Source organism: Acartia tonsa, chromosome 8 (assembly GCF_053477335.1).
Source record: "Acartia tonsa isolate MP-2025a chromosome 8, ASM5347733v1, whole genome shotgun sequence".
In the NCBI taxonomy this organism is placed as follows: Eukaryota; Metazoa; Arthropoda; class Copepoda; order Calanoida; family Acartiidae; genus Acartia; species Acartia tonsa.
The window spans coordinates 33,581,692-33,604,313 of NC_137267.1; the positions used below are offsets into that span (position 1 = coordinate 33,581,692).

At 38.3% G+C, this 22,622-nt stretch overlaps 1 protein-coding gene across 1 annotated transcript in view; it reads right to left on the minus strand.

The window, feature by feature from the left end:
- LOC145326582 (sushi, von Willebrand factor type A, EGF and pentraxin domain-containing protein 1-like) overlaps positions 1-22,622 on the minus strand; it is a 139,881-nt gene that overhangs the window by 47,219 nt on the left and 70,040 nt on the right. The window contains exons 18-25 of the mRNA XM_080169953.1: positions 19,059-19,106; positions 15,738-15,796; positions 15,131-15,216; positions 3,401-3,436; positions 3,014-3,065; positions 2,913-2,941; positions 1,914-1,946; positions 458-537 (exon numbers count right to left, since the gene is read on the minus strand). Coding sequence (XP_080026079.1) covers positions 458-537; positions 1,914-1,946; positions 2,913-2,941; positions 3,014-3,065; positions 3,401-3,436; positions 15,131-15,216; positions 15,738-15,796; positions 19,059-19,106 — 423 coding nt within the window. The remainder of the gene's footprint in view (positions 1-457; positions 538-1,913; positions 1,947-2,912; positions 2,942-3,013; positions 3,066-3,400; positions 3,437-15,130; positions 15,217-15,737; positions 15,797-19,058; positions 19,107-22,622) is intronic.

Here is a 22,622-nt window from a genome sequence, read left to right on the forward strand (position 1 = left end):
ATTAAAAGATTTTAGTTAAAGGGTACTTTAAAAAAAGATTTTAATTGGAGTATTATTAATATCATATTGGGATTAATATTTAACGAAATCATTCTTGTTAAGTTGCAGCTAGTCAATAACTAAGGTGCTATTCTTTCTATGTAACAAGCAGCTATGAACCTAGAGACATCTTGGGGCAATTGAAGGAAGGGAGAGGGGTCGACCCTCCACTGTTTTAGAAAACTTTTTTTCTAGGGGCGATTTCTCCTGGAAGTGTGGTAGTACCAAAGATAGTTTAAAACCTTCCAAGGACCCAGAAGCACCATATCGGTTCAGCTTTTAGCGAGATTACACACAGACTTTAAACTATTATATAAAGATTACTATATTAGGATTACTATTTTTTTTTCTGAGATAAAATGTTGAGATGCGCTGCTTTAAGACATAATTGGCCTTGTTTAAAATATTCTGTACTCACCCTATCACAATCAAACATTATTTGTCTGTCATTGGTAATTTTCTTCACATAGGGTCGGTAATCATATAATCCCATATTTCCTTAATAAACAATGACAACATCAATAAGATTAAAGCTCAACAAAATCCGAAAAATCTATCCTTATATTACTTTTAAAGAGAATACTTAGTTTGGACGGACATACTTTCATTTTAAGGACATTTCATTAAAAGACCTATTTACAAAGACTTAATTCTACAAACGACCTAAATGACATAAGATCTAATCATTCAAAAGAACTAATCCGACAAAACCTAACCAAATTTAAAATCACTTTTTTAGGATAAGGATTAGGTCTTTTGTCTTTTGTTTTTAGGTCTTTTGCAATTAACCCTTAATGGTCGGGGGGGGGGGCGTTGAACGCCCCCCCATCCGGTTTTTTCTTCCTCATTTTCTGTGTGTGAAAGATAAAGAGCCCAAACTGCGTGACTTTTTAAGTATGGGTATGACACATAACTGAGAGTTGGAATTTTTTGAATATCTCCATCCTGGCGGGTACAGGATGCCAGCAAACCTGGCAGGGTGATCCAGGTAAAGAGCAAAAATATTTTTTTGACTTAAACAAAGCATTTTATCTTACTAAAATACTAAAATAACCTTTAGTAGTACATTCTTATATGAAATACAGGTGTTAAAGTCAATTTCAGGTTCCAGGTATGATCCTGCAGGTCCTGATCCTCCAGGTCTCCAGAAATCTTTAAAAGGCTCCTGTGACCGCAATTTTTGACTTAGAGACTACATAATAAATTAAAATTTCACAAAGATCCGCTGCCGTTTTCCCGCCGACCGCCGACTGCGGCAACTTGCAGCTGCCAAGTATAGCTGCGGCCGCTGAAATTTATGTTTTGATTTTTCTAATATTGTTCTTCTAGCTTCAAAAATAAGAAAATTACAGCCGTTTGAAATTTTTCAGTAAAAAAGGACCTAAAAACAAAGGTTGTTAAATAAAGGGGTGAAGGAAGCGAAAATTGACTTTGACTCACTTAAGGTCGGAAATTCATTATCAAACAGGGGACATGCACAAAATTTTTTAGCCCTCTAGCTCTAATATGAACTGAGATAATAGGGGGGGGGGCAGTGAACCCCCCCCCCCCCCCACCGACTGATTAAGGTGTGGCAAGGGGCCCGACTGTAAAGGGTTAAGTCGTTTGCAAATAATTAGATCATTTTAATTAAAAAGATGCTGAATTAAAATTGTGCTTAATCGACCTAAAAATCAATATTCCAAAAACCAAATAATGATTATACAGTTACTTTCTAAAATGTACCTAAGTCTTACATGAATCATCATGCAATTTTTAAAACGAGGGGATGATTTTAACATGTCTGAATTGACACTAATGTTACATTCAACAGGACCGACCATTTAGTTTCTAAATAATTTTTAAAACTGTTAATGAAGAGTAAATATATTCACCTACTAAGAGAATTCTTCCATTTTCCACATAACCTAAAGTATGAAACAAATTATTAAAATTTGAATTATCTGGCAATCAATCAGCCTAAATTCTGCATTTACCTACTAACCTATATAACAATTATTTGCCCTGCAAACTTAAAAAGCAACGTATATTTTATCTTCATACATTACATAATTCTTTAGAGATATAGAATGTTCATAGGCGTGCGAAGGACTTTGTTTAAGATTGTTTTGTTTGCACCTGCCCTCCGCTTTCTGATTAGGTGTTTTGAATCATTATACAGTAATGGAATAACAACCCCGATTCCTATTTTCCTAAACCATCACCCCCTGTGAAAAGAGTATAAAACTCTCCCAAAGGATATCCTTTGTTGCTTATGTAGGTATAATGCCTGGCACCTAGGAGTTTTGCTGACCATGCCTATGTATGTATATTAAGATATATAAGTTTTTCGGAATTTTAATGTTAGGGGGAGATTTAAAATCTGCATCAAATTTTACGGATTTTTTTTTATAAAATTCGTTTTTTGTATAATTCTTTATCTAAAAGTGGAAATGAATTTTAAGTTAATTAATTTTGACCAATAGGATAGGTGGATTTTAAACTACCTGCGCTCTAATTAGTTGAATGATGTACGCCATCCAATCAGAGCGCAGATTTTTTAAATCCACCAATCACAGATGCCAAAATTAATTAACTTAAATTGCATTTCCGCTTTTAGATAAAGAATTATAGGAAAAACGAATTTTGTAAAAAAAATCCTCAAAATTTGATGCAGATTTCAAATCTCCCCCTAACTTTAAAATTCCGGAAAACTTATATATCTTAATGTATATATCTACTATACCTGGAAAGAAACAGTATTTTTCCTGGCACCTAGGAGTCCTGCTGACTATACCTATGTATATATCTATGTACTATACCTGGAAAGGAACAGTATATTTCCTGGCACCTAGGAGTTCTGCTGACCATGCCTATGTATATATCTACTATACCTGGAAAGGAACAGTATATTTCCTGGCACCTAGGAGTCCTGGTGACTATGCCTATGTATATATCTATTATACCTGGAAAGGAGCAGTATATTTCCTGGCACCTGGGAGTTCTGCCTGACCATTTTCCATATTCACATTGGGTTTTGTTCTCTCCCTTTTTTATTTTCATTTTTATACAGTTATTTATGAATAAGTTTATGGGCGACTCGTTAAGAGTACTCGCCATTAGACAATTTTGAATTTTATAAACTTTAGTTTAACATCACTGACAATAAACTCTTATACTTTTGTCTGAAAGCCCTAATTGTGGCCGTATATAGGCAAAAGCACTAGCCTACAATCTGCAAGATGCCTTTTTACTTATTAATTCCGTAGTTAGTCTACAACTAGAATCAGTCTGTAGATATGTCAAATTATGATATTAGTATACATATTTTTTTGTTTATTAACTAATTTTAAAAATTTGGAAATGTGACCGTATATAATTTCCTGGAGTCTATAGCCGTCCTTGCATCTGTATAAACCTAAAATAAGAATAGAATCAATTTAGTTAACCTATGAATTACTGTAAAAGAGAAAAAGGGACTAAAACTTACTACTTTTTTTTATTGAATAATTTTATTTGTGTTTTCCCTCTACGTGCCTGTCAAGAAATGATTCCCCTACCCCACTATTTTTTAAAATTGAAAGTAAGGTTTTGGGTTATTTTTTTCCCAATGTGTAAACACTGCCGAAACCCACAACCCTGCGGCCCTACCCAATATAACCTAACCTAACCTGCAATTAACAAACAAACATAAAACTAGCCCTATCCTCCCTTATTTTCCATTCATTTCCAAAATAAAAGGGATTTCTGTGCTCAACCACTTACTTTAAGGAAAAATACACTTTTATTCCCTTAAAGTTGTTTCCAGTCATGAAATAAGTTAAAAGATTTAATGATGATTAAAGCTTTGTGTGAAAGTTATATTGTGACCCACACTTAAAAATTATTGGCCATATTTTCCAACCATAACCCCAGAGTTAATTATTAAGGTTGACAATTAAGAATGTGAGTAATAGTGTGGTATCCGCCTAGGGTAAATGGCAGACACCAGAGTTCGAATAAAGACTACGGCAGTGTGAACAGACGTGGACACCTATACTATAGAGAAGCTACGCTTCTCTAGCAATCACTAAATAATAAACATAGTCTATTCAGTTGTTTCTTTATTGCAGGTCTAAGGATAACTAAAGTTGTACAACAATAACATAAATACATATGGATTAGGAATAAAGATAGTTAAAGATAAATCATACAAGTAAAACATAGATAATTGCAATGGTTAGGTGGATGGCTATCCCTGTCTGGGGCAGGCAGGATAGCCCATGGAACAGCACAATAGGTAGATAAGCATAGAGGGGTTGAGTGGTAGGTCTGGGTACTAAAGAGGGAAGGTTTGATGATTACTGAGACAACAACAGTCTGTGTGGGGGTGATTCTATCAGGTGAGGGAAGGCTTAGATCCTTTATCCTCAGGGTTGAGGTGGTGCTGATAACTTGGTGGTTGAAGGGGAAGGTTCCGGTGCTTAAGATGGGAGAGGGAGGGGTAACACCCCTCCCTCCATTTGCAGGACAACTGAGAGATGAAATCAATACCGTTATCTGACATATTTTCAGGTGGCTTTACAATTGTAGAATAACAGGATTTAGCTGGGTGCGTAGCATCCCTATAATGTCTTGGTTTCTGCATGGTCCAGAGTTGCCGCATACCACAACTCTCCCCTCGGAAGGCTGGGAGGGGTTGTCTGCACCGCCAGACTTCCGACAGTGGTTGCGGCCTTCAGTTTGTTGTCCTTGTGGAACGGGTCCGCCATGATACCAGCTGCTGAACGGTGGTGGACTCCAGCCCTCCCCAGGTCGAACGGAATCTGCTATATCTGCTGGAGTAGCTGGTCCTGTTGGATGTTCTGGCCGCTGGATGTGTACCTCTGAGGCCACCCTGGCAACCTCCAGGGGTGGCACAGCACATGAGGGGGCTTGGACCAACAGCCGCCTGGTATACACCTCTTCAGGTTTCTCTACTGGGCTGGTGGTCTCCATCGTGTTGGTCACCTTGCTGCTGGCAGGCTGGCTACTGGATGCAGGCGCAGCTCCTTCGCCCTCGGGGCTGGTCAGGTTCATTCGGCGTCCAGGGTCTCTGTCAACGCGGGCAGGTGGTGGTTGCCATACTGTAGGAGCGTTGCCTCCCGCAGGCTCATCCTGGACATTGGCAGGGTGGTGCATGGCAGTCAGACCTGCGGGGTAGGGGAAGGTAACAGTCCATCCCTTATGCCGGAGGCTGTCTTGGGTCTGCAAGGGTGGCTCCGCTCTAGTTGGCTGGGAGACAGGCCCATCCACGGCCACTGCTGCTGGTGGACTGGAGGCACAAGGCTCCGGATTTCCTCCCCTAGCCTGAAGGGGTCCAGGCACATCGTCTCCATCTTGGGTAGACATAATTGTTGGGGATCCTCTACTCCTATGGTTAGGCTCGGCACTTGGCGCATCTAATTGAGTTACTCCCCAGGCAGCGGTCAAAGCTTCTTCAGTTTGGCTGGTAATGGCTGATATCCTGGTTCCTGGGGCAGATGCAGGGGGCGCAGGCAAGTTTGACCCGGCCCAAACTTCCTGGTACACCAGTGCAATACGATTACCCTGGCTTGGTTGAGGGAGGTAGACAGCTGGATGCAGTTGAGGGTGAGGGACAGCTGGACTCTCCCTGCTGGCTGGGGGCTCTGGCTGGCTGGGGGTGACGGGTGTCACCCCTTCTTCTGGGGCTGCGGGCTCATTCCGGGGTCCAGGTATCTCGGTGGCGGCGACGGTTGTCGCCCCAGGCACCAGCGTGGGGGCGCTGGATAGCACCCCCCAGTCTTCACAGGTGGCGGCGACGGTTGTCGCCCCAGACATCAGCTTGGTGGTGCAGGGAAGCACCCCTCGTCCCTTCCAGGTGGCGACGCCCGTTGGCGTCCCATACATCGACTCAGACTCGCTGGCTAGCGCCTCTTGCCTCTCCCACTCGGCGGCCGCCAGGGCCTCCCCGTACACCGTCCCGGTGGCGCTGGGTAGCGCCCCTCGGCTCTTGCTGGGGGTGACAGGGGTTACGGACACCGGTCCCCTGTGGTTGAGGCTGAGGTCCAGGCCAACCCGGTTGGGTTCAGCCGCTCCTCCCAGCACGTTGATCCTGGCCACTATGGTCCCAATCTGAGACACAGACTCCTGGGTAGCCGCGGCCCCAGCGGCGGCAGCTGGTTGGGGTGACGGCTGGGCATCTCCCTCCAGGTGGACCTGGGTGTCAGACTGGTTGCATGCAGGTTGTTGGGCAGCCTGGTGTTTCTTCATTGCCTGGTCCCAACCGGTTCTACACTTGGCGGCTGTGTGGCCGTTGAAGCGGCAGCGCCCCTTCGTCCAGCTGGGTCCCATCAGGCCGGCTTCCCCAGGGTGTATCAACCTGCCAGGTCTCTCCTCCTCCAGTTGGGGCACCAGCTGACAAACAGGGTCTCCCCTACTAGGGGTCAGGCGGTGCTGGGCTGCTTGTGGTGGCTCCTCGGTTACATTCAGCCTCCTCCCCATACACACAGGTCCCTTCCATCCAACAGTGGCTCTCCTCTCCTGGGTGGCGAGGCCAGCCTCGGCCTTAGCTTCTGCAGGTGCTTCTCCACATGAGGGATCCTGCCTCTGGGTACGCCAGGTAGTTGGTAGCAAAGGCCGTTGATGGTGCCAGTCGGAAAGGGAGCTACGATCTCTGGGGGGTACCTGTGGCCAGTGTGTGGACAGGTACCCACAGTTGAACCAGCAAGGCCCAGAAGATGCCATACTGATGGTAGCCTGAACTGTATTCTGGACTGCCAGCAGGCTGTTGGTAGCCACCTGAGTTGGGCCAGAGTTGCCAGCTGGTATTGCGTCCCTGCCAGGCTCCGTCAGCTGCTGGTGGGGAGCCCCTGCGGTGGTTCTGGTTTTGGCAGGGGGTGGCCTTCTTATTGACTTCCCTAGTTGGAGCTCTGCATCCTGGTGGGCCTCCATCTTCAGCAGCATGGGGGGACTTGGCTGGGACATGTGCAGTGGTTCAACAGAGTAGAGGCATCTGGTCTTGGAGTGTGGGGGAACAGCCTCACTGCTGCTGGTCAACCCTGCTCCCTCCGTGCTGGGTAAAGCCTTCCACTGCAGCAGGTCACCAGTCCCCATCCTTAGGCCGGTCCCCAGTCGTTCCATGCCTGGGGGCTCCCAGGGAGGCTTGGGTGGCGGCTCCCCCACCCCCAGGTACGCGTCGGGCATCTGGGTGAAGAGCCTATTCCCCTGGGGCAGCTCCCCATCCTCCAGCTTGGTGAGGCCAGCGCCAGGGAGGACCTTTCCACCCCAGAAACAGGTGGTACTGGCCCTAGGGCTGGGCCCCTTTGGAGTCTCGGTTCTGGTGGTAGTGTCCATCTTGGGGCTGGCCACTAAGTCTCTGAAGCTTGTCACCTTCTCATTAGGCTCAGTTGCATCGTTCAACACCCCCAGGAGGACACCTACAGGTTCAGCAATCCCCAGTCCAGTATCGCTATTTCTCGTGCGTTGAGCACCAACTGAACAGGAGCTGTGCAGCGGACATTCAGTCACCCTTCCAGACAAGGGCATCTCAGGGACCAGGGGTCTGTGACCTGGCATGTGTTTGATGTTCACTGTACTCAACACAGTAGGCCAAAGTAATAACAGAAGCAGTATATTGTATGAAGAAGCAGAGAGTGGTGGGGTACAGATGTTGGTGGTTCTGGTCCAAATGAAGACTTCTGTCCACCACAGTGCCAGCAGCAGGCCTAGGCACACAGTTAATGCCCAATCAGGAATGTCTTCTATTGCCGCACGTCGGGCTAGGGGCTGACAAGTTCTTATCTTGTAGATATAGGAGCAGAGTAGAGTAGCCGCGCCGCAAGGAGGTTCGAGCCGGCTCACCCCTAGTATAAATACTATAGCTGTGTAATTAGGGTGGTAGTCCACGTAGCCGTAGGCTCGGTCCTCCTGGCTCAAGAGTTTCTGTGGCTGGCGCGTCCCCATGATAAGTAGCAGGGGGTTGGTCTGTTGGTGCCAGCGTCTTGTTTAACTGTTGAGCCTGAGTTGTTCTCCTTTCCAGTATAGCTCTTGATTTCTGTGTTAACTAGCGGATCTTAGCTTAAAGATAAAAGGGAATATGTTAGGTATCCATAGATGTCTCTAGGAGCGTATCCGCTAGTAGATATATGGATAGGTAGGCTATCTATATATATATGGCTACACTCCCATATATATATATATACGTGTATAGGAATATCCCCAGAGCTAGCTAGCTTTCCTCCTTGCTCCAAAAAATCACGCTTCCTCTGTATATAGTTCACAACTATGAGGGTCGATGGTCCAGGTACACACCACCACTGCCCAGTGTGGGGCATCAAGTCAGGCTATGTCCACAGGGTGGGCGTACTTTCATTCAGTTACCATATCAGTTTCCAGTGTTGTATGGTGAGGTTAGTATTCACTTACTTGTACCCATGATACAAAAAAAAACAACACTATTTATCACTTGGGTATTTATATATACATATATTTGTTTCACTAACCACTCAGCTTTGAAGTAGGGTTGGCAGGGCTAGGAAGATGTTGAGGGTCTGAGCTGGTCTGAGGAACTGATTTAGTTTTCCTTATCACACTGTAGATAGGGAGGGAGGAGCTTGCAAGGTTTTTTCTCCTAAAAATATCTCTGTTGTATGCTATAGAGTGGCCCCTCTCCTGTGTGTGTGTGTGTGTGTGTGTGCGTGAAATCTCCTTTCCTTGCAGCGCGCTTACGCACCGTCAAATCCGCGCACACAGGTAAAACGCGCACTTATCCCTCAACTCGCCCTCTTGTTGGTCCGCTTTGTCCGTTGAATTTTTTTCTGATATGTCCCGCACTCGGTTGCTCGACCCGTAATTGGCGCTCTGTCCTCCCGATCGCTAGCTCCACACCGTGGGCGGACTTAGTCAAGTGTGGGTAGGAGGGGGGAAGCGCGTGAGGGGACGGGGTAAAGCCGTCCGTTCCCCCTGTGGGGAAGGGGGGAATGCTGTGGGTTTGAGGTAACTGTGTAATGAGGTAATGTTGCCCTCTCTCCTTAATCCTAGGTTTATTGTTATATCACCTTGATTGTATTCTCTTCAATGGAGAGGGGGCCCCTCCCTTTCCTCTGGAATAAAGGGTGTATTTGTTGTGTAGGAGGCTTTGGGTGGTTAGATTGGTTATCAAGGCATTGTCATATTACATCTAGATTCTATTTTTGGTCTTGTCACAATACATAACAGATTTGTTTACCAAGCCTGTTCTATTTTTAGTTGTTATCACAATACACAGCAAATTCAAGCCTGTTCTATTTTTAGTTTTATCACAATACACAACAGATTGTTTGCCAATCCTTGCTCATAAATCTATTGTTTAACCATCACACTAGGGTGGTAATCCCTACAATGTGATATAATATCTGCTTTTCTAGATGGGTGGCTGCGTTGTAGCCTCTCAGGATACTTGGAGTTGACGTAGTTTTCTCTGCTTTGGTGCACTACACTCGTATGTTGGCTCGCAGCTCGCAGCTATGTGGCGTGTTTCAGCCTATCGGCGGCAGGGAATGTCCCGTCCTGCTAGCGCCGCTTGCAGCTATGTGGCGTGTTTCAGCCTATCGGCGGCAGGGAATGTCCCGTCCTGCTAGCGCCGCTTATCCAAATCCGGCTGATGGCGGCAGGGAATGTCCCGTCCTGCTAGCGCCGCTGGTTCGGATCCTGCTATCTCTTGCAGTAAATGTTGGCCTATTTTCAGCCGTTTGCACTTATTTGGCCTGTTTCAGCCAGTCCGCAGGCCTGTTTCAGCCCTTTGAGCGCTCAATTCTCCGTTAGATGTCGGCGCTTCTCGCGGTTCTCCGTCAAGTTTCGCTGTTTCACTTCCACAACTGCCGGATGCAGAGTTAAACCTTGCTATCCAGGGTGGGTAATTCAGGTTGCTTGTGTCAGTTTTGCCAGTTTCGCTTCCACAACTGCCGGATACAGAGTTAGACCTTGCTATCCAGGGTGGGTAATTCAGGTTGCTTGTGTCAGTTTTGCCAGTTTCACTGCTGGGAGTACCTTAGCCTCAGCTGCGCGTCTGCTCTACACTTGTGGTTCGCCGTAATCTCACACAGCTGTCACCAAAAGTTGTGGTATCCGCCTAGGGTAAATGGCAGACACCAGAGTTCGAATAAAGACTACGGCAGTGTGAACAGACGTGGACACCTATACTATAGAGAAGCTACGCTTCTCTAGCAATCACTAAATAATAAACATAGTCTATTCAGTTGTTTCTTTATTGCAGGTCTAAGGATAACTAAAGTTGTACAACAATAACATAAATACATATGGATTAGGAATAAAGATAGTTAAAGATAAATCATACAAGTAAAACATAGATAATTGCAATGGTTAGGTGGATGGCTATCCCTGTCTGGGGCAGGCAGGATAGCCCATGGAACAGCACAATAGGTAGATAAGCATAGAGGGGTTGAGTGGTTGGTCTGGGTACTAAAGAGGGAAGGTTTGATGATTACTGAGACAACAACAGTCTGTGTGGGGGTGATTCTATCAGGTGAGGGAAGGCTTAGATCCTTTATCCTCAGGGTTGAGGTGGTGCTGATAACTTGGTGGTTGAAGGGGAAGGTTCCGGTGCTTAAGATGGGAGAGGGAGGGGTAACACCCCTCCCTCCATTTGCAGGACAACTGAGAGATGAAATCAATACCGTTATCTGACATATTTTCAGGTGGCTTTACAATTGTAGAATAACAGGATTTAGCTGGGTGCGTAGCATCCCTATAATGTCTTGGTTTCTGCATGGTCCAGAGTTGCCGCATACCACAATAGGACTACTTTTGACACATACAATATCAAGGTTTCTTAATTAAGGAATTACATAGGAATAGTTTTCATGGTGCTGATTGTTAAACTTCAAAACTAATTGGGTATAAAGAAGGGTTGTGAGTGTGTAAATTGAATTTCATGCAAAGGGGTGGTGTAAAAAGATCAATTAGGGCATGTAACAAGAAAATTTGAAATGAAAAATATAGAAAAGCCTTTTTTTTAAGGATTTCAAATATTTTAAGAGGGTAAAAAATCTTTTCGCCACATATTTATGTTTTTTTTTCTATTAACATATTTTAACATTTCAATACCACCTGTATCAATAACTTTGCATGATCTCATTGGGTAAATTTTTCCTCCTCCTTGTGTTCCAATATTGGAAATCCATTTCAAACAAAGTGGACATTATGAAACATGTGTGTGTGTGTGAGTGTGTGTTTGTGGGTGTGTGTGTGTGTTTGTGTGATTGTGTGTGTGTATGTGTGATTGTGTGTGTGTGTGTGTATGTGTGTGATTGTGTGTGTGTGTGTGTATGTGTGTGTAATAGATTGGGGGAGAGAGGGTAGAGGGGATAGGAGGGAAAAATATAAATTTTGGTGAAGATCATAAGGGACAAAAAGAAATGTAAATTAAAATCAAAATGATTGCATGATATTTTCATGCATCCCAAAAGTAATTTTTTTCTCATTTTCTACTATCCGCCTATCCCTGGAACAAAGGAGTGTTTTGAAAGGTGATAAAAATATATTATCCAATATCAACAATTGTATATATATTAAATTTATTAAATCTGCATATTTTGTACAGAGAGAAGGGGTCAGTTTTAAAGAAAGACTAACAGTAACAAGAAAGCTAGTATGCACAAATAACACTTTTCAAAGTCATATTTAAGAGGGACTAGAAATTTATTACATTGTCTTATAACACAAATCGGTTATTTAATTGTAAACAAATTTTAGTAAAGAAGGTGTATCAACTTTTTTTTTTATAGCTAGCCGGTTCTTTTAGTAAGTAGTAGATGTAAAATTTTTCATAGAATTCAGATATGCAATCGGTTTTTTTGTAGACCTCTTATTTTTAAAGTAATTTAAGTTTTTTAAAAAAATAATTAAGTCGGTTTTAAGGTACTAAAACGCAACAAAATAAAAGAAGAAAATGGCCAGTAAGAACAAAAATAGTAAGATCTTTAATTTGACACCTTACTTTTAAAATTCTGTTGAGTAATTATTGAAAAAATCTATTTTTTTAACCTCGGTTTAATAAAAACTTTAGACCTAAATATTTTCTCAAACAGACATAAAAAAACATGGGTTCATATATACCTTTAGAATCAGAAAAATATTACGAATCCATTGTAAGCAAAATTGAAAAAAAGTAAAAAAATTAAAAATTAAACAAATGGCCAATTGTATTTTTTGTTCAGGCAACACTATCGTCTTCCCTTTTTTACCCCCTCTTTACCCCCTCTTTACCCTCTTCCCATTTTTATACTCAATTCAAGAATTAAGACGTTGCCTGTACAATATAATATGATATTTTCATATAATTCTTTTTATTGTAGTTTATATACTATATTGTAAACTTTTTTTTCAATTTTGCTTACAATGAATTCGTAATATTTTTCTGATTCTAAAGGTATATATGAACCCATATTTTTTTACCTGTGAAATGATAAAATTAAGTCCAAAGTTTTTATTCTCGTGGGTTTAAAAAAATCGATTTTTTCAATAATTACCTGACAGAATTGAAAAAGTAAGGTGTCAAATTAAAGATCTTACTATTTTTGTTCATAATGACCATTTTCTTTCTTTTTTTTGTTGCATTTTAGTACCTTAAAATCGACTTAATTTTTTTTTTTTAAACTTAAATTACTTAAAAAATAAGAGGTCTACAAAAAAACCGATTGCATATCTGAATTCTATGAAAAATTTTACATCTACTACTTACTAAAAGAACCGGCTAGCTATAAAAAAAAAAGTTGATACACCTTCTTTAGTACCATATTGTAGGACTAACAATTAGAATAATCAAATAAATACAGACCTCCTCTAAATATATAGGAAACACCTTTAGAGGCCTTTTAAACTACTAAATATTAGATTAGGAGGAAAATGTAAAAAAAAATATTTTCTCTAAAATCGTAAAAGTCCTAATATTTCGAATGTTTGACTTTAGAATAACATTTAATATAATAGAACACACTATAACCTCCTCAATTTGAAAATTCAGATTTTTAATGGATTTTTTTTGTATTTATCCATTTTGTTTTAAAACTTATTGTCATAAATCTTATATGAGGACGTGAAGACGTAGTAACTCTATAACTTGACATTTAATGTCTGTTTAGGCACTTAGTGGATTTTTTGAATATCGAAACATTGTTTAACTCAGATGTAGTAATGGATATATTAATATTTGGATCTTAAACCATATGTTCATGTTCTATTACGAAAAGAAACTTGCAACGAGCTAAAACAACGATTCCCCCATTTTACCCCATCCCCTCCAATCTTTCAGGATAAACAAAATGACCAATAAGCGAGTTCAATGTTTTCAAGCTAATTGACGACAATTTTCCCCTGTCCTAGTATCCACTTATATTCTTCATCCATTGATGTATTAAGATGTAACTAAAGTCAATCATTGTGCATGGTGATGTCTAGCACTGTATGAAACTTTCAATGCCTGCATTCAAAGAGTTATTCTTTTACTCATATTATCATACTTGTTAAACAATAAAAACTCTTTATTTGTTCTAGTTAATATATTCAGAAAATTGCATCAACACTGAATTAAGTTAAAATTCTTTTTTCAAGTAATGTAAAAAATATTCCATTTTTAAAGAATAAACCTACTTTTAAGTTTAACAAGAAAACGAACAACAGGCGGTTGAATAATGTAGATGTGTATGGGTTATGGAAATCAACAATTCAATTACAACTGTTTTCTTTTATAGCAACCGAGAAAATTTACCCTAAATAAATCTTATATTCAGTATGATGTAAGGCTGACGGACAATGTTAGTTTGGGATTAGATTACCTCATCAATTAACTCATACGGACGAGAATGCTGTCCATGAAACTCTAACTCCAGGTCCGACGACTCAGGATAACTAAAGGGAGCCAGATGTTTCTTATTCTGTCAAAACACCCGGGGTATTAGGTCAAGTAATCAGATTACACGACCTTTGTCTGAGAAGCCCTAATTGTGTATAGTAAAGAGTTGCGCCTGATTTGGGTCAAGGCATTTCCCCTCTACTCTAATTATTAATATCGCGCACTTCACATAGTAGAACCATTTTTAACGTCTTTAGTTATGACTCGGTGCTATTCCGAGATTCACACCTATCACCTCCCCGACAACGTGCGGATCCGCTATGTGTTGAGCCAGGGTCGCCGTGTTGACACGAAATTTCAGTCATCTCTCACATCAGTCGAGAAAATTCAACTTCAGTTTTCAAACTTAAAGGAAATTGTTACTTTGCACTTTTAAAATTGAACATATAATGAAAAATAGTTTTCACTTGGAAAAGCAATAAATAGTCAAATTTAGTTTCAAGTATTTTTCTCAGTGACATAATATTTGCATAGCTACAGCATTTTTATACGCAATTGTTTTCTACATTTAGAGTGTGTCTGTCCGTATGCACGTTGAGGCTGATCTTTTTAAATGTTAGCATGTCAGAATTATCCTATCTAATATTTTATTAAAAAATCAAATATGTACAATGAGTTGAACTTAACACATGAATACCTATTTCCAAGAAGTAATGTATTGCTATTCTGTTACCAAATTTTGACTTTCTAGTGTTATCTTATTGATTGATTTTTATAACAATGATTTTTGAATTGACAAGGCAAATGTGATTTTTAAATGTTCGTTTGTACGATTGTTTTATTCGTTTATTTTTTAGCACAGTAACCACTCAAGAAATCCTCAAGTAAATCGATGTTTTATGGATTTTAAAACATATACTACATGACTATACATTTCCCTAAAATGTACATCCCCAATGATGACGCACAAAATTACCCCTTCTATAGATTTAAATTAGTGGCTTAAACGTTTGAACACTCAACTTAATAAGCCAATCAATCAAAATTCATTAACGTCCCCAAAGTTGTTAAGCCAACGAATGAGAAAAGGTTATTGTAAAACTTTGGGGACTGTAATGTAATAAACAGCCCACTGCTCCCTTGCTCTCTGGCAAATCAATCATTCATGAACAATTTTATGGTTGCAACTGGCGGCTTATTTGCGATTTACACGCGGCTGCCAAACCCTGGTTTTATAGATATTCTAAAATTATTAGTAAGGACATTTCAGTCGAAGATTACCTGTTGCACCATGATTAGTTTTTGGAGCGACAATCATCCCATTACTTGGCGGGTCCGGCAGAGACTTACAGCGTGCAGGATCACACCTCAACAATATACATTTAAATATTAAAGTATCAGGATGTGAGTCTGTGTTTTAGTACTGAACGATCCCGCTGCTGATCCGATATGACTCTCATTTTCAGTAGAGATTCCTAATAGTTTATTTTAACTATTTGACCACTATTTAACTACTTCTTAAAAAATCCCTGTAAAAAATAGGTATAACCCCTTAAATCTTTTATCATTTCAAACCAAAATTGAGAATGGAAGGTTAACACCCCCCCCCCCCTCTTTAAAGTTTTCCTATAAAGAGCTGATACAAATTCAATCCACCTTAAAATATTTCTAATTACAGGAACAAAAAAAAGTTTTCTTATAGTTATTGTGTTAGATAGATGTTATAGAGTAGCTGCGCTTCTACAAAAATGTTACTTACCTTGGTATGTGAGACCAAGTACCGTTTCTGCACATTATCTTACCTTGGTATGTGAGACCAAGTACCGTTTCTGCACATTATCTTACCTTGGTATGTGAGACCAAGTACCGTTTCTGTACATTATCTTACCTTGGTATGTGAGACCAAGTACCGTTTCTGCACATTATCTTACCTCCTTCACCTCCAGCCTAAAGTAGTTAAACAATTTTAATCATTCAGTGATAGGGCAATGAAAGACAAACCACACCCCCCCCCCAAAAAAAAATCTTTTGTGCTAATAGATTGAAATATATGGAATAAAAGTTTTAAAAATAATATTTTTATTTTACTGACCTGAACCACCCCTTAAGAATTTTTACCGAACCAATTGCAGAACTAGTTCATAATGTATGCTGGGACAAAAAAAAATTAAAGTCCATTTTCACCTCTCCCTTTCTTTAATATTACGCATCATCAATATTAAACTTATTTTAATCATTTTTAAAAGCGAAGCTTTTCTATAATTAGGGTCGGTCCGTCCGTCCGTACGTCCGTACGTCCGTCCGTCCGAGATAGATAGCTTTTATTCGTTAATTTAGGCATGTTAAAATTGTCCTATCGATTTCAAACTTTGCATGATGATTCCTGTAGTAGTTGGGTACGATTTAGAAAGCGTAGCAACTCTATAATCATTACCAGAATGTCCGTACGTCCATTTTAAACATGTTGATTTTTCTACTTTTTTAACAACAAATTTTCAAGTGTTTTAACTATCCGTTTGATCTGATTTTTGGTATATTGATTCCTAGGACAACAAAGAACAATATTATAAGCGAAGCAACTCTATAATCAAGTCCAAAAATGTAAGTATGTCCATTAACATTATCCTGTTTTTAAGCAGTTTTTCAACAAATTTACCTACAATTTTGATTCGACATTTATACATTTATGTTCCGATTTTTCAGTTCAGATACTATACAAGTACATATGTCCGTTTGTCCTACCGTTTCAGTGCTTCGCTTTTATGGATGTTGTCATCCTTGTTACTTTTTATTTTAAACGCTTTTTGAACTTAACTTTCTTTGTAAAATGTTATTGAAAAGAAAAATGTAAACTTTCATAGAAAAAGTAACTTAAATTGAGAACAGGAGAAAAAAGTGTAGGAAGACAGGTATGGAATGAAGGTATGAATCAATAATGTTTCAAATGAAAAAATCAAACAGATATAATGTGTAATATATATTGTTTTATTAACAAAAAGTTACATAAACCGTCATCCTTAACTCAAATTCTTGAAGTAGTTAAAAAATAAGAAACTTAAACTACAGTTTATATTTTTCTATTGCTATATATCTATAAACATGTTATTATTTCCAAAGAAACAACCTTGACTGTGTAACTTTATCGGTTTAAAGTGGACATCAAATATACTAAAATATGGTAAGGTTTTAACCTAAAAAAAAAAACAGAAAACCATCTCGGGACCTGGGTGAAGATTCAGTATATTGTTAATAAAAAATTCAGAAAAAAATAACTATCTTTAATACTATAGTAAACAAATTGGCTGGAATTCAACTCTAATTCCTCGTGATACCTTTATATCAGCTTTATTTTAGACTTCCTAGAGGCCTAATGGAATAGTGGAAGGGGGGGGGGGGGAGGGTCCTCCACTTTTAATTTTAGTTTTAAAAAGATTTTTTTTTGAAATTAGGAGAGTGTATATTTTTCCAGGGGTTATTTCTCAAGGGAGGATGGAGGTACCCTCCCCTAAAATAGCTATAAACCTTCTCCCGACCAATGAAAAGCTTCAATGTAAATGAGAACTATATCGGTCCAGCGGTGAACAAGATCTTTCGGTAAAAACATACAGACACACACACTCACTCCTATTACTTTTATACAAAAATTGGAGACTCTAAAAAAATATTGGATCCAATCCTATTACATATTATGTGTTATATACCACTTTGCTTAAATTTGTAATATGTTTAGCAACCCAAGCCTCCCAAAACATAAAAATGCGCGTTATTTAAAATCAAAGCTCCCTAACACATAGTCAAGTGATTTCTACCGAATATATATATAAATATTTGAATAAGAGTCAGCAGCATTTGAAAGGAAGAATTTAGATGTTCCACATATCAGAAAGGTTATCATGCAAAAATACATTTTTTTCAGCAAAGAACAGCTTAAAGATTCTGATTGCAAAATGTTAATACAAGTTCTATTTCATTAAAATTGACATAACAATTCTTTTTGTTGGGCATGTTAGAATTATCCTATAGATTTCAAAATTGGCATGTTGATTCCTTTAGCAGTTAGGTACGATTAGATCAACTCTATAATCGTTACTAGAATTTCCGTATGCCCATTTAACACTTGTTGATTTTGAACTTTTATAAACAACAATTTTGTACGTAATATAATTATCCTACTATTCTGATTTTTTGGAATGCTGCTACCTATTACAACAAGATACAATTTTATAAGTAAACCATCTCTATAATCAAATTATAAAATGTAGTTATGTCCTAATACAGTATCCTGTATTTAAAAGTTTTGCATCAAATTTACTTACAATTTTGTTTAGACTTTTACATTCATATTCTGCCTATTCAGTTCTGACACTCTATAAGTGTTAATGTTCGTTTGTCCTACCGTTTCCTAGCTTATATTTTATGGATGTTGTCATCCTTGTTTCTCTATATTTGAAAAACACCATAGATGAAAGAGGCAAGAGTAGGATATGTGAAGGGGGTAAATGTTCAAATTCTTCATCAATTCAATTAATTTGGATTAAACTTTGCACTGTTAATTCTATAGGTAGTATAAGGGATGCAGGGATAGAATAATGGAATTCCCCCCCCCCTAACTGTAATGACAAACAAAATACCCTATATAGATTAAAATCACAGATCTTCGATTTTTGTTTGTTCAGACCAATAAAAAAAGTGACAGAACGAAATTTTTATCTTCCCTCCCAATCTCTCTCTCTCTCTCTCTCTCTCTCTCTCTCTCTCTCTCTCTCTCTCTCTCTCTCTCTCTCTCTCTCTCTCTCTCTCTCTCTCTCTCTCTCTCTCTCTCTCCCTCTCTCTCTCTCTCTCTCTCAATCTCTCTATCTCCCTCTCTCCCTCCCTATCTATCTAACTTTAGATTACAGTTGAGTTTTTTTTATTTTTGTTATGCACTTTTAATTGCGATGTCCTTCAATTAGACAGCTTATTTTATAAATGCTAATTCTTAAAATAGGATCTCTGTCTGTGGGTCTATATGTGTGTACCATAGGATCTCGCTAACTACTGAACCGATATAGTTCTCCATTACAGAGTAGCTTCTCATAGGTCCTAGAAAGGATTTAGGGACCGAAGGAAGGGATAACGCAACTGGTATAAATTTTTGATTATGTCTGAGAACCAATTCTAATACACCGAATATTAATCGGTTTCTAAGCCATATTGGAATAAAAATTACCTCATGATTTTCAGTGCAATTGACCACTATATTTTCTCCATGTGATATCTAAATAAAACACAATTTATAAAATAAATCCGATGGACACCAGGGTTTGTTTTGTTTATACTAATTGGGGGTGTTTCATGTACAGCAATTATAGCCCATTGTCTTATCCCTTAAGATCCCTGAGTGTAAAAAAATGTAATCACCAAATATTGTGTATATTTTTTTAAAAGCGAAGCTTTTCTATAATTAGGGTCGGTCCGTCCGTACGTCCGTCCGTCCGTACGTCCGTCCGTACGTCCGTCCGTCCGTAACGGATAGCTTTTTTCGTTTATTTAGGCATGTTAGAATTGTCCTATCGATTGCAAATTTTGCATGGTGATTCCTTTAATAGTTAGGTACGATTTAGAAAGCGTAGCAACTCTATAATCATCACCAAAATGTCCGTACGTCCATTTTAAACATGTTAATTTTTTTACTTTTTTAACAACAAATTTTTATGTGATCTAATCATCCGATTGATCTGATTTTTGGTATATTGATTCCTGGGACAACAAAGTATAATGTAATCAGCGAAGCAACTCTATAATCAAGTCCTAAAAATGTTAGTATGTCCATAAACATTATCCTGAATCAAGCAGTTTTTCAACAAATTTACTAACAATTTTGCTTTGACTCTTATACATTATATTATGATTATTCAGTTCTGACACTGTACTAGTGTTAATGTCCGTTTGTCCTACCGTTTCAGTGCTTCGCTTTTATGGATGTTGTCATCCTTGTTTACCTAAAACTAAGTGGTTGTTTTACCTAAATATAAGTTGGTATAATCTTTGTTATTGTTTTGTTTTTGATTGATTGATAGGTATTAGGTCTGTGAGAAAGAATAATTATTAGATTATCTAGTCTGCCCTACTTGTTCATTGTAAAGTGTACCATCCTTTCTGCATAAAATTTTATACAATAAAACAGCCAAAATAACAGATTGTTGTAAAATTGCAATAAACAGTTATAATATGAACATTGCAATTATATTAGTCTAATCATTATAATTATGTTAACAAGGATGACAACATCCATAAGTAGCGAAGCTCAAAAATCATGGATGAATATCCGGAAAAAAACAATCATAGAGCAGTTTCATAAATAAACATTAAACTAAAAAGTCACGAATCCTTGTAAGATTTATAAAGTGAAAATGTAGAAAATGATCTAGCAACTCAACCAAGAAGCAAAACTTAATGAAACTTTTTAGGGATATATAAAGTGTGAGCTATTTAATCCCTAAAAATATCAACCGTCTATCTCGAATATGAATAAAGAAAATCAAGAAAACTTAAAATCTAGAAATCGAACTAGCATCCCAACCAAAAGGCAAATATCAATAAAACTTAATAAAAGTATGAGTATGCAGAATATTAAGGTATTCAATCCCCGAAAATTTCAGCCGTCTATCTGGAATAGGAGTTTAGAAAATCACTTAAAATGTTGGAATCAATCTAACACCCCAATTAATTGACGAATATTAATGAAACTTGGTAAAAATATAAAGAATGTTGACATTATTATTTCCTAAAAATTTCAGGTGTCTATCTTAAAAAGGGGCCGAATAATCACGTTTCCCCATCTTGTCTCTTACGGACACACGGACATTTCGAATTATAGAGTAGCTTCGCTACTAATAATGTTGATATTTGGACGAAAATAAAGGCACACTTATTTGTTGTACAATATTCTAAAAGATTAATATAAAATAGATCACTACTTAGTGTAATGATTTACTGTTATTGACCCTTTGTTTATATAATCCACACTGCTTCTTGATTTAAGGGGCAAAAGAAGCACGATTAAATAGGTTATCCTTTAAAGTTAATTTGGTTCTTTTCGTTTCCTGATAGAGTCATGCTTTAGACAACCAGAAAAAATCGATATAGCATTACTTGGATGCTGCACCAGTTTTTCAAGCACTCTAATTGATAAGTCATATTATATTATGTATTAGCAGGCTAATATAACGATACCCCCCAACTAGACACTTTAAATCAATCTCTCCCCTCCTACTGGATGAACTGATCAATAGATAAGGTTCATATCAGCAACCTAAATTGACGACTTTTCCCCCCTGTCATTATATCAACGTATTGATTATCCATTCAGACATCAGCTTTCATTAAACATTAAACGTTTCATATCGCGGCTACTACAAAACTTCTGGGTATGGTTAGACGTCAAGAGGTTCAGTGGTATGGAATTACACACAATCCTAATATATATAGTATTATGCTTTTTGGTCTTTAGCTTAGGATCTCTCGCAAACAGCTCAACCGATATGGTTCTCCTTTTCAGTACAGCTTCTTATAAGCTCAACCGATATGGTTCTCCTGTTCAGTAAAGCTTCTTATAAGTCCAGGGAAGGTTTTTAACTATTTTAGGGGAGGGTACCTCCAACCTTCCTAAAAAAATAAACATATAATTTGAATAAAACTAAAATTGAAACTGAATCCTTCACCGAATATTCCTTCATTGTCCCTAGAGGCCTCTATAGGTATAGCAACTAGTAATATATTTGATGTGGAAAGTTTAGAAAAGTATATAGCATATATTAGTAACATAACAGGTTGTAAGCAGGAAAAGAGTAGTAATCCATGTAGCAGTAAAATCCAGGTTTCTACCATTAATCATTTATGATTGTCATCCTGTATCCCTGATAGGTTTGTAGTAATTGATTGGCTAAAGTTTTTTTCCTTAAGAAAGAAGTTAACTTCCAGGGACCTTAGGAGATAGGACAATGGACGATAAATAGTACATTCCCAATTATATAGATTTAAATTATTGGTTAAATAGGTTAAACTAAAAACAAACCAATCAATCAAGATTTGATATATTGCCAATAGGCCTAAGTTTGTTAGCAAACGAAAAACAGAGTTTTCCATCGTTTCATTTCTATTTAAAACTATTCTGTGTTATCTGTCTTATGTTTTCATTAAATTGATTTTAATAAACTTTCTTCATTTCCATGCTTGGTAAGAAGTTTAATTGAATAATGAAACTAGTTAATACTTAGTAGCTACTCAGCAATACCTATTATCTGATTTACTTCATTAATTGATTTCAGAGTATTGTACAAATTGACAATATTGTATTGGTTGGGTTTTATAACGTGCAACTCGAGAAGGTATAATTTTCCGTTGGCAATTTTCAGCAAAACTTTGTACATTTGCTATGTAGGTTTGCCCTAAAGGTAAATTAAACCCAAATTATTTTCTTTTATTTTTGAACCTATTGTTAATTGCCTGATTATTAAGATATATAAGTTGGAAAGAATTTAAATGTTAGAGGGAAATTTGAAATCTGCGTCAAGTTTTAAGGATTTTTTTTATAAAATTCGTTTTTTGTATAATTCTTTATCTAAAAGAGGAAATACAATTTAAGTTAATTAATTTTGACATCTGTGATTGGTGGATGGAAAAATATCTGCGCTCTGATTGGAAAAGCTTAAGTGACGTACATCCTTCAACCAATTAGAGCGCAGATAGTTTCCAATCCACCTATCCTATTGGTCAAAATTAATTAACTTAA